At 38.3% G+C, this 16,694-nt stretch overlaps 1 protein-coding gene across 2 annotated transcripts in view; it reads right to left on the bottom strand.

Annotated features, from left to right (window-relative positions):
- The window catches only part of DHX9 (DExH-box helicase 9), a 54,887-nt gene extending 38,586 nt beyond the window's left edge, over positions 1-16,301 (bottom strand). Inside the window, exons 1-3 of one of the 2 annotated variants that reach the window (XM_079922113.1) lie at positions 15,767-16,077; positions 13,484-13,616; positions 12,035-12,175 (exon numbers count right to left, since the gene is read on the bottom strand). In XM_079922113.1, the coding sequence (XP_079778239.1) occupies positions 12,035-12,175; positions 13,484-13,594 (252 nt within the window). In that variant the 5' untranslated portion in view covers positions 13,595-13,616; positions 15,767-16,077. Of the gene's footprint in view, positions 1-12,034; positions 12,176-13,483; positions 13,617-15,766; positions 16,078-16,164 lie in introns of those variants that run through there. The other variant, XM_079922112.1, reaches the window with a different exon arrangement.
- Positions 16,302-16,694: the final 393 nt, after the last annotated feature.

Raw genomic sequence — 16,694 nt, forward strand, 5'->3', positions numbered from 1 at the left:
AAAAGTGGGATCTTTTTTCCACAAAAAGTTTATGCTGTATAGTTAATTTACCTTTTCCACTTAATATCTTTTTTAAAATAAAATATTTATTTATTTATTTATTTGGCTGTGTCAGGTCTCAGTTGCGGCACATGGGCTTCTCTCTAGTTGTGGTGCTCAGGCTCTAGAGCGCGCAGGCTCAGTAGTTGTGGAATGCATGGGCTTAGCTGCCCCGCAGCACGGGGGATCTTAGTTCCCCGACTAGGGATCGAACTCGCATCCCCTGCATCGGAAGGCAGATTCTGAACAACTGGACCACCAGGGAAGTCCCTCCACTTAATACCTTTATAAATATGTTCAACTTCCAAGAAGCATCTGTTAAGAGACGTCTACGTGGTAGACATTATTATGGGTACTGAGGATAAAATAATGAACCAACCAGATGTTCTGTAGTTACAGAGCTATATTCAAACAGCTACATTCTAATTCTGTATTCTTACAGAGCTAAATAAACAACAAGTAAATACACAGTATGTCAAGTATAATACAATACTACCAGAAAAGAAAAGTAGGAACTGTTAGAGATCAGTCTCCATGTTAGCAGACATTCAGATTGTAGCCAATCTTAAATCATAAAACAGCATTGCCATAAACTCTTTGTACTTTGGCTTATTTCTTTTGGGAAAAATTCACGAAAGGGAACTTGCTGGGTTAAAAGGCATCAAGATTTAAAAAAGCATCATAGCGCTCCACAGAAAGGCTGACTTCCAAGCTTGCACTCTATATGAGAACCTACTTCCCCACAGCCTCACCAATCCTCGGAATTACAGCATACGTCTTACATCTTTACCAGTATTAGTTCTGTTTTGTTGTTACGGTGACCGGTTATTTTCATTTACATTTTATTTGCCCATTACTCTATCTGGATAATTCATCATTCCCACTAATTTCTAAGAATTTAATATTTCAGTGCTATTCACTGTGTCATACACGTTGCAAAATAATTTGTCCTTTTCCTTTTAACTTTGTTAAACGCTGCTTAACATTATTTTGTTTTTGTTTCCGCAGTCAAATCTAGTTTCTGCTGTGACACCTCAGTAAAATGGCCTTTCCTATCCTGAGACCTGTTCTACGTTATTTGCATACACACATAGGCACATGTATGCATACACCATCCCTCCCCATCTTGAAACTAGTATCATGCAAATTTAGTTACTGCAAACTAAAAATAATTAAAAATCTTTATTAATATATAGTAGGGATGGCTAATACTTTTAACTTCTTCAAATTCTTCAGCAATAATTTTTCCAAATCACCCTTTTCATCTATTTTACCAAATATTATGTTAAATTTATAGAACTTACTCAGGGAGAACGGACTTCCTGACAATGAGCTGGCTGCTGTCTTACAATAACACTCCCACCGGCCGACATCTTCCAGTAACACGCGCGCCCAAATATGTGGCTCTACATTTCATCACTTTTCTATCTGCTGAGACAATTCCCCACAGATATCTCAAGCTTTTTCAAGTTTTATTTAAACATTTTTTCAAGGATGCTTGGAGAGCAAATAAACTTGCAAGATGAAGACAATATCTTCCTCCAGGGTAGGAGGCAGGTTTGTTTCCTAACAAGTATGATAAAGATAGCCGGCAGGTTTGCCAGCAGCCCCCCAACACTAGGGGCTTTCCTTAAGCTCAGGTGCCTCAGCTGTGATACAGACCCACTGTGTCCTCAGCATCCACCTGGACCTACTCCACACCGTCCCCCAAGGGGTTCAGGGACAAGGGGGAACTGAGGCAAACATGAAGAGTATGATGCCTACTATCCCATGAGTAACATCCTTTGTCTCTGACTCAGAAGTCTTGTGTCTTCTGTCAGTATCTATGAAACTGTGGCAGTCTGAACGGTTAGCTTGCAAGTGTGGTAAAATCTCAGACTCTTAAGAGTTCTTGATGCTATCCTTCAGTGAAAATCCATTGCACTGTTCTTACAGGTCCTACAAACTACATATGCACAAGTTCTTTATAATTTTTACTATTATAGTAAGATGTGTCCAATTAGATTCTTTATAATATTTACACCTCATTTCTTTCTACATATTCCTTTTTATTTACTGCATTACACTGAGTAATGGTGGTGACAGTGGACACCTTGGTCTTGTTTTAACTTTACAGAAGTTCCCCTAGAGCAGGGAATCTCCAACTATCCGCAATGAAGAACTGGCTTTGAGTTTTTTCCCCTCATCCACTGGGAACAATATTTTTGTAAAATATACCAAAAATAAATTCCTAGAAATATGAAATAGAAAAACATAAAATACAAACCCAAGTTTTCTAATTATTAGATTCAACAAATACAAGTTTACTGTCAAAACATCATTAAGTATTTCTAAATTCTTACTCATTTCTACATTTACCTCCTCACAAACTGTAACAAACACTTTGAGCAGCACTTTTTTAATACAGTGTTCACTATTATTTTTAGATGATACCTCTTAGCATGTCTAGGAAGTATTTCTCTACTCCATTTCCCAAGTACCTTATTGGTAATAAGCACTTAGTCCTGTCACATGTGTTTTTTAAAACCTCTATTAAGTTGATCACTGAGTAGATATTTCTTCTAGACTCATCAATGTGATATAGTAAAAAAGTCGGATTACAGAGTTCTGACTCAGATCTGCTAGAGGTGTCATAAGATATGGTATGTGCAACAAATACTTTTCTCAAATACGAAACATGCTGCATTCTCAAACCCATCTAACCACGTGAGTTTTTGATAAAGGACTGTGAATCTAGTTACTTTTTTCTTAATTAGGCTTGGGATGGACTATTTATCTTTTACAAAGAACATCAAAAATTTTTACTTATCACTTTTATTGATACTTTTTTCCTTTCTAATTCAGCAATTTCTGATTTTGCCTTTATTAATTTCTTCCTGTTTTATCTGGTGTTATCTTCCTGAATTGAAACTTATTAGCCCATTCATTTAAAAAACTATTCCTTGTATAAAAATAAAAGCATTCGATGATGTTCCTTTGAATAGAATATTCCTCTGGCACTCCAGAGTTTTGATAGAAAATGTTATCTAAACAGTCTGTAATTGTAATTTTAAATTTTCACTTAGAACTAAGAATTCAAATTTCCAAGTGTTTGGAATTTTTTGGTCCCTTTGCCACTGTCTCCCATTACCATCTTGGTTTTGCCAATACAAACATTAGTATTTCTAATGCTAGACAGACTGATACACTGTGAATTGATGTTTCTTTGTCTTTGTTGTCCTTGCTGCTTCCTTCCTTAAAGTTTGCTCTGATATTAATATTGCTACTCCTACTTTATTTTGTACTTCATCTGCCTGGTACAGCTTTATTTATGTCTTTATTTTCAATCTTTTTGACTGAAAGATTTCTTTATACAGATAGCATAGGGCTTGAGGCAAAGTACAGCCTACTCCTGGGACACCATTAATAGCCAGGTCCCAGCAAAAAACCAGTGAGCAGCACTGGTGCCACAATGTTTACTTGTCTTTCCTCTTTCCACCACCTTGCTACTCCAGGGCCACAATTCCATTCTACCTCACTCTCTATCTACATCAACTTAAGAAAAAGATTCTTCAAGATTGAGGTTTTGTTAGTGGGACAACCTCCTACTTTCCAGTGATGTGGAGTACTATGGATTAAATGCCTGAGTCTCCCCAAAATGCATATATTGAAATCCTAAGTTCCAATGTGATAGTACCAGAAGTCAGGGCCTATGGGAGGTGATAAGGCCATGAGAGTGGAGCCCACCTGAAAGGGTACAGTGCCCTTACTGGAAAAAAAAAAAAAAAAAAAAAAAAAGCAAAGCAGAGAGCTCTTTCACCAGACACTGAATCAGACAGAACCTTTATCTTAACACTTCGCAGCTTACGTAAGTGTGATAAGTAAGCCACTCGGTCTATGGTACTTTGTTATAGCAGCACTAAGACAGGAAGGATTTCCTTTTTTACATTTACTGATCAATTAAGATTAAGATGCAGAAAGGGAAAAAAAAAAAAAAAAAGATGCAGAAAGGGGTATTAAAAGGCATGTCATCGTGCATAAACTTGGCTCTGCCCTAAGGAAGGTTTAATGACATGAGAAAATGTTTATTATATTAAGATAAGCGAAAAAACAAGGTTATAAAATACTATACGCAATTTGTATCCTATCGTGTTAAAATACACATTTAAATATCTAAATAAAAATACAGATTTTAGCGACACTGGCAATACTATGGTTTATTTATGTTGTCTTTTTAATAATCTTTATGTTTTCTAAAATTTCTGCAATGAACATGTATTAAACACTGTAAAAAATGTTATTTTTTTAAATTCGAGAACTAATAGTAAAACATGAACTACCAATAGATAAGCAAACAGACAATTCAAAGAAGGAAGTTAGAAATAATTAACATTTAGAACAAATGGTCTACTTATTAATAACGAAAGAAACAAATTAAAACACTATCACTTTTTCTCTCTTAAATTAAATAATTTTTAAAAAGACTACCAAAACTACTAAATCTGTTGATATAGGTGATACAGTGAAATGTACAATGGGTCAAGCATTCTGATAATCTTGCAATATTACATTAAGAATTCAACACAGTATTCGACGTAGACTCACCTACAGATTGATGTGACCAACCCCCCACCCAACACAGGTGACAAAATAGGTTCATTATTTCAGAGGGCATACTGTTCCTATGAATAAATCAAACAAAATCCCCATCAAAAACCAAAAAGATTTTCATCTAATAGAAGGAAGCAAGGCCAGAAAAACTGTTCACTGTACATAATTTAAAAATTCAAGTTTAGGAAAAGAGACAAGTTGTGCAGGGAAGTTTCATAAATTCTCACTGCGGTCACTTTTTTGGGGAATGCCTGTTTGTTTAAAGTTGATCTATTGAGGTGAACGGTTTTGTTCAAGATGAAGAAATATAAGCTCCATGTCAAGTGATATCAAAAGATTAATTATGGTTTAGTCTAAGTAAAAGTTAAGGATTGATGCATTCATTACAAAAAAGATTCAAGTACCAATACCTGATAGAATGCAAAGCTTACAGAGTAGTATGAACAAAGGATGGGATAACTATGGTATGGAATACTTAAGGGTATAGGACCATACCCTACTAAGTGAGGGAATGATAGAACACAAAATTAAGGAGCAGTCAGAGACAGGAAGAAAATCACGAAGACGGGGTAATAGAGAAGACAAAGGAAGAGTGTGTTGAGATGGAGGATGTGAAAAACAAAGCTGAATACCGGTAAAAAAAGGGAGGGGTGGGGGAGTATTCAGTTTACATTAAGAACATCTTTTTTTGGTATGGCAGAAAATACCACATGCAAAAACAAAGATATAAAGGACAAACTGGAAAAAAAAATATTTGTAACATATCACAGATAAAGGATTACTATTGCTAATATGCAAATAACTTAAAAAATAACAGAAAAATGAGTAAAATATATGAACAAGTTCATTGAAAAAGAAATGCAAATGGTCCTTAAATGCCAAAAGATCTTCAACTTCACTCAAAATAAAAGGAAGGCAAATTAAAGGTATACTGAGATATCTACCACAGACTGACAAAAATAGAGCAGTGGTGAGGTGGTAGACTGAGGTTTCTCTACCCCGACACTACTGACATTTTGGACAGTTAATTCTTTGTTGTGGGGGACTGTCCCTGGCCTCTACCCACTAGATGCCAGTAGCAGCCCACCCCTGCCCCCTTGGTCAAAAACGTTATCTATATATTGCCACTGACACCCCACCCCGGTGGGGGGCAGCTGCCCCTATTGAGAACCACTGGAAATGACTGAAATGGTGAAAATTGCAAAATAATACAATTCCTATCCTATGGAGAGAGAAAACTGTAATAGCTTGCAAAATCACATGGGCATATATCTTTTGACCCAGCAATCCCATTTCAAGGAATCTGTCCCACAGACAGACTAGCAAAAATACAAAAATTCATATGCATACATATACATAATATATAGGCTATTCATGTCAGCATTGTAAGTAACAGTAAAAAGATAGTACAAAACTCTATCAATAGAGGCTAGTTGAATAAACTATGGTACTATGGAAGTAAAAAACAGGTAGGAAAAGAAAAAGAAAAGTGTACAGAATAAGATAGCGTTAATTTAAGAAAGAGTTGGGATAAGGGATAGTAATACATATACATTTTTTTCTTTTTTTGCTTATAGTTAGAAAAAGGTTGACCCAAAACTATATAACAAAAACAAAAAACTGAAAGACAGGAAAAAGGATGGAGGAGGCAGGAACAGAAGCCAGACTTTTCTAAATATACTTCTTTTGTTAATTTAACATCAAAACTATGTAACTATTTAATTCAGTTCTCCAATTTTAAAAAGGTGATCCCTAAAAATCAAAAGCAAAATGAAACAGATGAACCTGAGTATAGAGCTGAGAGTATGATCACGAACAGGAATTATTTCAAACTTTAAAGTGCAGTAATTTGTATGTCTATAGTAGGATACACCCTAAATATGAAAAAAATTGCAAAAAATGTTAAACTTTTCAGTAATCGTATTATTGGTGGTAGCAGTGGAATTTACAGTGGAGACTGTTGTACATGTATATTGAATAAAGCAACAGAGTAATTATGTTGGGGCACTGCAAGGAACCATGGTTTTTGGATTGGGGAAAAATGGACATACAGATCTACACTGAAGTTAAGCAAAAGCCCTGCAATTCTGAATTTAAACTGGAAGCATCAGGTTGAACTCAAAATATATCTTGTCTTGGAAAAATTTTTCCCAAGCTGTGTACACTGAAAAAGCTAAAACAATGACCAATTTAGTAGTAACTTCTTGGCACTCAGTTTGTGGCCTCTAAAACTCAACCCCCAGTGAAAAGAACCAGGGATCTTAAGAAATGGCTGATTCCAGATCTGAGATAGGAAAATTCAAGTTGAGCCAAACATATGGTATGCCACAAAGCATGAAAGTGATCAAAGACTAAGGTTAAATGAACTTAGAAATCAATGTGAAGAGGGTCCTACTGGTCCAAAATGGGACAACTTAAAATAAACATCAACAATAAAAATAATGGATTAAAATGTTATATATTTGAATCAATGAGTTCATAATAATTGTGGGAAAAAACCTAGCTGGTAACCTTTGGAAGATGCTAGGGACAAACTTATTTCTTTTAATTTTTTTTTTTTTTTTTTTTTTTTTGCGGTACACCGGCCTCTCACTGTTGTGGCCTCTCCCGTTGCGGAGCACAGGCTCCGGATGCGCAGGCCCAGCCGCTCCGCGGCATGTGGGATCTTCCTGGACTGGGGCACGAACCCGTGTCCCCTGCATCGGCAGGCAGACTCTAAACCACTGTGCCACCAGGGAAGCCCTCTTTTAATTGTTAAAGGGAAAGAATCAAAACATTTATCTTGCTTTTTCTGTATAAATTATATCTCAGAGTGACTAAATTATTGATAAGGAGAGGTTCTGTTTTTGCTTTTTAAGGCGGTTTCTTGTTATAAAAGTATTCCAGCCAGAAATCAAAGGAATGTGCTAATGAAATAAATCTACACGGTGGTATCAATGGCTGCTAACGTCACATCATGCACCTCCTCCTGATGAAGTACAGACCATCACCTTTGGAAATTTCTTGCTCCTGCCCCTCTACCCCAAACAAATCTGAATCTGATCAAGTCTCTAATCTAACCACTAAATATGGGAAATAGAGGAACAGAGAAACATGTTTTATGATACCAGAGGGATATAGCTGCAAAATCTAAACTGTGGGAAACTAAAGAATAAATAACATGCTTTCTTCAACAACAAATTCCAAAGAAAAATTAGAGACAAAGGAAGAGGGAGAGAGAATCTAATGATTAAAAGACTAGATATCAATCAATTGTAGTATATGGACATCATTTGGAGCATGATTTAAATAACCTATTAAAAATGGATTTATGAAACAAGGAAAATCTGAATACTGAGGGTATTTGGGAATATTAAGAAACTATTCTTCAATGTTTTTTTTTTTTAGGTTTGATAATGGAATTGCTATGTTTTTTAAAGGATTATCTTTTAGGGATACAAACTGAAACAGTAACAGATGAATCACAGGATGTTTGGGATTTGCTACAAAATAATCCAGAAGGAAAAATATAGATAGAAATTATAGAGATGAATCATGATTGGCCATGCTGAAAAAGGTTGCAACTGGATTATGGGAACATAGGGGTTCATATCATTCCTATACTTGCTTTGATACACATTTGACACTTTCCACAATAAAAAATTTAAGTAGGGCTTCCCTGGTGGTGCAGTGGTTGAGAGCCTGCCTGACGATGCAGGGGACACGGGTTCTTGCCCCGGTCCAGGAAGATCCCACATGCCGCGGAGTGGCTAGGCCCGTGAGCCATGGCCGCTGAGCCTGCGCGTCTGGAGCCTGTGCTCCGCAACGGGAGAGGCCACAACAGTGAGAGGCCCGCATACCGCAAAAAATAAAAAAAATTAAAATAAAAAAAATTTAAGTATCCTTTGCATTTAGAAACAGGTCATTTTTGGCAAGTGCATTCTGTTGAGTGAAAACGCAAGTGAAGTGACACAAACAGGATTTGGCAGGGATGGGGAGGTGAAATAAAGATGGTATCTAAAAGTAAAGACTGGCTTGTGATATAATATTTTTCCAAATTCATCCATTCACCATTCATTCATTCATCTAACCAAAAAATATTAAATGCCTGCTATATGGGCCAGAACTATTCTAGATGCTAGAGACACAGCAATGAACTAAAAACAGACAAAAAAATCCTCTGCTCTCATGAATTTAATTCTAATATGACGATCTAGGGGGAAAAACTAGGTTAGAAGCAGGTTTTTCAATCTTAGTATAACAGACATTTTGGGCTGGATAATTCTTTGTTGTAGGATGCTGTCCTGTGCATTGTAGGATATTTGGCAGCACCCCTGGCCTCCACCTACTAGATGTCAGTGTCACCACCACTCCCTTCCAGTTGTAACAACAAAAATGTCTCCACAAATTGCCAAACATCCCTGTGGGACAAGATGACTTCCAGTTGAGAAGCAGCAGGCTATAAGTTAGTAAGTGCTATGAAGAAAAATGTAACAGTGAAAGGAAATAAGAAGTACCAGTGTAACGGCAGATTTGCAATTTTAAACAGGATGGCTGAGGAAGAGCACTACAGGCAGAAGGAATAGTTAAGTACGAAAGTCTTGAGGTGGAAAAGATGCCAGCATATTTGAGGAACTGCAAGAAGGCCAGTGTAGCTGGAAGAAGTGAGGGAGAAAGCAGAAAATGCATATTCAGAGCATTTAATGGGAAAAATCTGAATGTGCTAAAATGCTAACAAGAAAAAACTGAAAGTAGGATATTGTTTATGGTATGCCCAAGTAAGCTTCTACTAGACTGACTCCTGCAGATAACGTGAGCTCTAGGAAAATAAAAACAAGAACTAAAACACCCCTAAAACCCCCTCGACTATACACAGGCACTAAAAAGTAAACAAAAGCTGGCAGATTCTGGAAGGAACTTGAAATGAGAAAGCAAGAAATAGCAAGGGTATAATTCCTGTTTATTATGCCTTTTAGCTCTAGGGAAGACCATGTGAGGCAGCTAAAACTCAACAGAAAACCCAGTCTTCCTGGCCTGACATATCAGAGGGTAAGAATTTGGGGAAAGCAAAGCTGCTAAAAAGTGCGAAAGGAATCCTGGAAAGGAAAGGAGCAATCTCAAATTTTGTGTATAAACTCTCCCCAAATCTCTGGCTAACCCCTGAACTACATATATACAGGAAAGACTCCAAGCCTCCTAGCATAGGATCAGAAAACTGAAGTGAGATTTGAGCTATCACTCAAAAGATAGTGTTTGCAGTTTGGGTCCAACTAAATTAATTGCTTAACAACACAATAACAAAATAAATACTCTTTGGAGGAATAACATTATTTAGAGTCTCCACAGCATAGTATTCACAATGCCCAGGATATAATCCAAAATTACTTGACATACAAAGAGGAGAAATCTCAAGAGAAAGCACAATCAACAGAGCCCAAGCTGAGATGGCCCGATGTTAGCAGGCCATGTTAGAATTAGCAGTCAAGGATTTTAAAGCAGCTATTGTAACTATGGTCAGTGACATAAAGGAAATTCAGTCATATTATGAACATATGCTTATAATAAATGAAAAGGTAAGAAATACTATCAGAAAAATGAAATTTGTTAAAAAAAGTGATAATTCTAGAAATGAAAAAACATTTGAAAAAAAATCACTGATGGACTTAACAGCAAAATAGAACTGAGAAAGCAATCAGTGAACCTGAATACACTGATTATATTCAACATATACTGAACATACATATATATATGAAATCATCTAATCTGAAGAGTAGAGACAGGATAAAAAGAAGAGAGCCTCCAGGACCTTTGAGATAATATCGGCAAGTTTAACATACACGTAACATAAGAGTCCCAGAAAAAGAAGACCAAAAAATGAGGCAGAAAAAGAATTCTTTTTAATAATAGCCCAAAGCTTCCCAAATTGGGTGAAAGACATAAATTTACAGATTCAAGAATATCAGCAAACCCCAAGCAGGATAAGTACAAAGAAAACCATGCATAGTTATATCACAGTGAAACTGCTAGAAACCAAAGATAAAAAAATGAAAGCAACCAAAGAAAACATTACATATAGGGGGAAATGATTTGATTACTGCTGACTTCTCATCAGACAACAGAACGTTATCTTTAAAGTGCTGAAAGAAAAGAGAACTGGCACCTCAGAATTGTATATCCAGTGAAAATATTCAAGAAAGAAGGTAAAATAAAAATAGTTTTCCATAAAAGAATTAAAGAGAATTTGCCACAGGCAGACCTACACTACAAGAGGGAGGAAGAAGCTACAAGAAACAGAATAGGTCATAACAGATGGAGCAAAGGCCAATAGCTTCAAACATTTGAAAGATATTTGCAACATTCTTCTCATAGCCAGAAAGAGTCTTCAATGTCATCTTGTCCAACCCCTTCATTTTATAGACGGCTCAACCAATCTAATTAAAAATCCTGTAATTATCTAGTGGTACAGTAGACTAGAAAATAAGACTCAATTTCTGGGTAAAAGCAATGGAAGGAAAAAAACCATGTATTTTTACCTTTATAAGCAAGTCAGAATACAAAAACTCAGTGAAAAATGTTAAAATTGATAGATTATTCCTAAAGGTTTTATAAAAACTGGGTACTACCTAAGGCATCTACTTAAATCATAATGTGAATCTTTTTATAATATCAACACCACCTGAATTTTTGTGAAAATGCAAGTTTTCATTTTTTAATTAAATGACAAACTTTATTTCTTAAAAACAGTACTGGAAAGGGGTTTTTGCTGCACACTCCCAATATAATTAAAATGATCATGGTATCAAAAACACAAGAATGATATTCCACTGCACCAAATACTATTTTGTCTCTACCATCTAAGGGAATGTCAATGGGAGGAAATGTACCTTAAAGTGTTACTGATTTTGGGACTTCCCTGGTGGTCCAATGGTTAAGACTCCAAGATCCCAATGCAGGGGGCCCGGGTTCGATCCCTGGTCAGGGAACTAGATCCTGCATGCCCAACTAAGGATCCTGCATGTTGCAACTAAAGATCCCACGTGCTGCAACTAAGACCCGCACAGCCAATTAATAAATATTTTTAAAAAGTTACTGATTTTTATATTCTGTTTAAAATGTTATCTTTGTAAGTACACAGAATACAACAGGCTCTGAAAAATCAGTTTTGAATGAATGAAATATATAAAACCTTAAGACATACAGATTAAAGGGATCTCCCAAGCCCACAAGTCAGGTACATAATGAGAATAAAATCCAAATCTTCAGGAAATCATCCTAGTTCTCCGAGAAAACAAAATGCCAAGGTTCACTCTGGAACACATTAAAATACTATTTGGAAACAACATTGAAAAATTATCACCCTGGGCCTCCATACATACTGGATTAGCATAACCTTATAACATATGTCTGAGTGCTTGGCCATACTTACCCCAATAGCTGGGACTTCTTCACTCTTTACTTCATTTATTCGAACCAAGTAGTTAACAAAGTCTCTGGCAGCATTGCTCTGTGCATCCTTTTTATTGGTGGAATTACCCATGCCAGTGTAATTATATCCTTCCACTCGAACCTTTAACAGTCAAGAAAAAAATACCTTGAGAGACTGACCTGCGTAATTCTGGTATTTAAAAAAATCATAATTCACTAGTCCATTAAGAGACTACAGTTAGCTATTGGAAATATACTCTATAAACACACTGAAAATAACACACAAGAGAATTCACCAGTTGTCTTATTTAAAAAAGCTTAATTCGTGTTGTCTAGTAATAAACTAATCCAAAAACAAGAATGTTAACTTATGTGGCTCAGATATTCTCTTCTCACGTAACAGAATGTTCCAGTCTATGGCCATTACCACCCTGAATGCGCCCAATCTCGTCTCATGTAACAGAATGTTCCACATTAAAATCTGACTTTATAAGACCCAAGAACAAGTTCTCTACTTGTATTTATTTTAAAGTACTCTGACTTGAAGCAATCAACAATTGATCTACTTTCCATGGAAGCAACCTAAATGCCCACTGACAGACGAATGGATAAAGAAGATGTGGTACAAATATACAATGGAATATTACTCAGCCATAAAAAGGAATGAAATTGGGTCATTTGTAGAGACGTGGATGGATCTAGAGACTGTGATACAGAGTGAAGTAAGTCAGAAAGAGAAAAACAAATATCGCATATTAACACATATATGCAGAACCTAGAAAAATGGTACAGATGAACTGGTTTGCCAGGCAGAAACAGAGACACAGATGTAGAGAACAAACGTATGGACACCAAGGGGGGAAAGTGGGGAAGGGCGTGGTGGCGGTGGGATGAATTGGGAGATTGGGATTGACGTGTATACACTGATGTGTATAAAATGGATAACTAATAAGAACCTGCTGTATAAAAAAATAAAATAAAATAAAATTTTTTAAAAAAAGAATTGATATACTTTCTACTGGAACTAGTAAAACTACAAACCGTTGGTCCAACTTTTCTAATCTGCACTACTGGTACTGTGGAAGCTGTGGAAGCTTCACGTTCTAATTAGAATAATTTACCTATCAGATTGTTTTAAAAGTAATGCTCGGGGAATTCTCTGGAGGTCCAGTGGTTAGGACTCTGCACTATCACTGCCAGGGGACCCAGGTTTAATCCCTGCTCGGGGACCTAAGATCCCACAAACTGCGTGGTGCAGCCCAAAAAACCCCAAAAACAGTTATGCTCACTTGAAAATGATTCATAATGAAGTAGACATAACAAGCAAGTCACAGTAAAGAAGATTCCCCAACGTACAACACATTAACATTTTCAAACAGAAAACATTGTTCTTTTAATAATAAAATAAGCCTCAAAAGTCACATAAATGTAAACTGTATTTTTTTAGTACCTCACACATGAATTTCTGCCTGTTTTTGTTCCCCACTGCTCTAATTTCATAGGTTGGGGTCATCTTCCTTTTGCCACACCAGGCATACAGAAAATTTTTAACATCACCCATGATTCAAGTGTCTTCTTCAGACCTAAGAAACAAGTTAGTTAAAAACAGCATTATTTATAAGAACAAACACTGGAAATTACCAACCTGGAATTTACTGAAAATCTAGGTTAAGTACAGGATATTCTATCATGCTGCTATTAACACTGCCTATGAAGAAATTTTAATGACATAACTGGAAAGACTATGACATGTTATAAGAAAAAGCAGGATACTAAAGTATGATCTGAACTACACAAAAAGTATGCATAGGTAAATCAAGACTGGAAAAGACATATCCCCCCAAGTGTTATCTTCAGGTAACTACAAGTGGTTTTTATCTTTTCTTGAAAGACATTTTATGGAACGTCCTACTTTTTACAAAAGGCACTTTATGTGTTTTAACTAATTTAATCCTTACAACAATGGTAGATAACATTATACACAGTAGATCCTACTATATCATCTTTTTACAGAGGAAGAATCTAGGGCATAGAAAGTTTTAGTAACTTTTCTAAGTTATCCACTGTGGAGGTCTAAATTCAAACCCAAACTACTATATTAAGAAATGGTCATCAATCATTTTATATATAAAGCCAATAGTTTATCCTCATTTGGATTATGTCTCGTAACAGACTGCCCTCAAAGTTGTAGGCAATATGTTAGTAAGTCCAAATACAGCACTTAAACTGGAAACAGTAATCACTTAACTTAAATATCCTGTGCCAAATCTCTCCTTTAGGCCTTGTTATTCATTAAAATTTGAGAATATTATGTCTTTTTGAAGTGCAACATACCATACTTGTTGGCATTCTCCCTCTACTCCAGATTATAAGATAGCAAAAGATATGGAGCCTGAGTCTGAGTTACAAGCAAGGTATCTGAGAGTAAATTAAGAACCAGAGAAAATATGCTACGAATTTAGTTTGCTGTGATGTGAGAAGAAACCCCACTGCTAGAGCATTGTCTCTGTCTTCTGTTAATGTGTAGTGCATTTTGTTAGCACCTAAGCCTTGTGTCATCCAACCTCACCCTAGTATAAAAAATTTATTCTGTAGTCATAGGTTAACCCTGGGGACATTCTATTAATGAAAAGCTGTGGAACGCTGATGATGTCTATCTACAAATTCCAACCATGAATAATTAAAAAACAAGCCCTCAGCATGAATGAGTAGCATGAAATATGAAGGACTACACTATCAAATTCCTTCCTCCCTCGGTAGTCTCTTCTAACTCCATAATATTAAATATCAACTATATGCTAATGATGCCCAAATATATATTGAAAGTTCAGTTTTTTCTCTTTAAGCTCCAAAATGAAGCTCATCCAACTGCAGCACTAACGGACCCATCTGAATGCTAACTTGGGATCTCAAACCTGTTCCTCTTCCCGCCAATCCCAGTGTTCCCATCTCCCTAAATGGCACCTCCATCCACCAAGTTACTCACATCACCATGTGGGAATTTCCCAGTCCCTCAAGATCCTCCATAGCTATCCCTTGTAGAGCCCTCATTATGTGCCAGTCGGTATCCTTAAAGGAGCATCTATGTGAACTTTTTTACTTAACCCTTACAACACTGTATAAACATCACTATTATTCCCTTTTTACAGGTGAGTAAACTGAGCCAAAGAATAACCTGCCCCGGGAGACAGAGCTCCTAACTGGGGGACCCAGAATTCCAAGCCAGGTAGTCCTGATCTACTACTGATTTACTGCGCACTTCTGCCTCCAAAACATGTCTCCAATCCATTCGCTTCTCTCCCTTCTCCCTGCTACCACTACTGCCCACCTGGAGTACGGCAAGAACGTCCTAAATAATTCCCATTTCCACTCTGGCTACCCCTAAATCCATTCTTCTCTTAAATTCTCACCACACCCCAATCACATGGCCTTCTTTCAGTTTCTTTCCAATCCCTGCCAGTAAACACTAACTAATCCCTTCTGCCTCTGCAGTTCTGCTTTTCCTCCGCGTCTTCATAGCTGACGCATTCTCCGCCCGATGGCCGAGATATCGGCTCAGAGGTCTGCCTCTTCCGAAAAGCCTGCCCTCGCCACCCTATCTAAAGTAGCTCCCTCCCTTTACACTAATTCCTCATGATCTTTTTACCGAAACCTGCAGACATTTGTTTCCCTACTGCCACCCCCGCGCCACGACCGCAACCTCTGGGAGGGAAGGGCAAGGACTGTGCCTAACCTGTTTACTCTGTCCACAGCACCCGCAGGACAGCACCCAGTATTTGTGGCATGGGCCCTAGGCGTGGGTGGCGCCTCGACGGGCTCACCCTCAGACGATTCACCCCCTTTCACTCTGTGGCGACGGCGACAGCGCCACCGCCGCGAACAACGCGGAGGAGGAAGTGGGGTCTGATTGCTCCGGAGCCGGGACCGTGACCTGCTGCGCCGAGAACCGGGGGCCACCTCGCGGCCCCGAACAGCGCAAGCGCGGCGCGGCCAGCAGCACGCAACGCGCAATCCGGGAACCCGGCGGGGCGGCTCCCCTCCCCCTCCCCGCCCCCGCCGCCCGCGCCTGGCAACAAAGCCAGGCGGCAGAGCCGCGGGGCCCAACGAGTGACAAGGACGTCTTTCCCTTACCGGCGTCCGCTTCCTGGTACCCGAGAGCACAGGCCTCTTAGGACCGTCCGTGGCTTCGGCCTTAGCGACGGACACACAGCGAACGCAAACCCACACTCACGGAGTCAGAGGCAGCAGCGGCGGCGGCGAAATGGCTCCGGTCGCGGCGCCAAGGAGGGCGGGGTCAGTGCGCTAAGCATGCGCAGAAAGCGAGCCTGGGACAAAGGGCGCCTAGAGGGAGGGGCGGGGCTGCAGCTATCTAGCTGCTGGTAGAGTCTCGTCGGCTGGGAGATCCGCTGCGCCTGGCCCCGGGCGCCCCAGCCCTGCTTCTTCCTGTAGTGCAATACCTACTTTTGAAAGTTTTTTGCGAGTTGGGGACCTGTAGCATTTTAATGCAGCAAAATGTTTTGCAGCTTCTGTCATAGGGACCTGTGATAGATGAGGTGCCCTTCGAAGACAGAACTGGAAATCTCAGGTGCTAACTTTATAGGGTTGTTGAGGCAATTGAACAGGATGGCATGTGAAGGGAGCTTATCATGTGTATGTGGCAC

This window comes from Stenella coeruleoalba (assembly GCF_951394435.1).
Source record: "Stenella coeruleoalba genome assembly, chromosome: 1".
Lineage (NCBI taxonomy): Eukaryota > Metazoa > Chordata > Mammalia > Artiodactyla > Delphinidae > Stenella > Stenella coeruleoalba.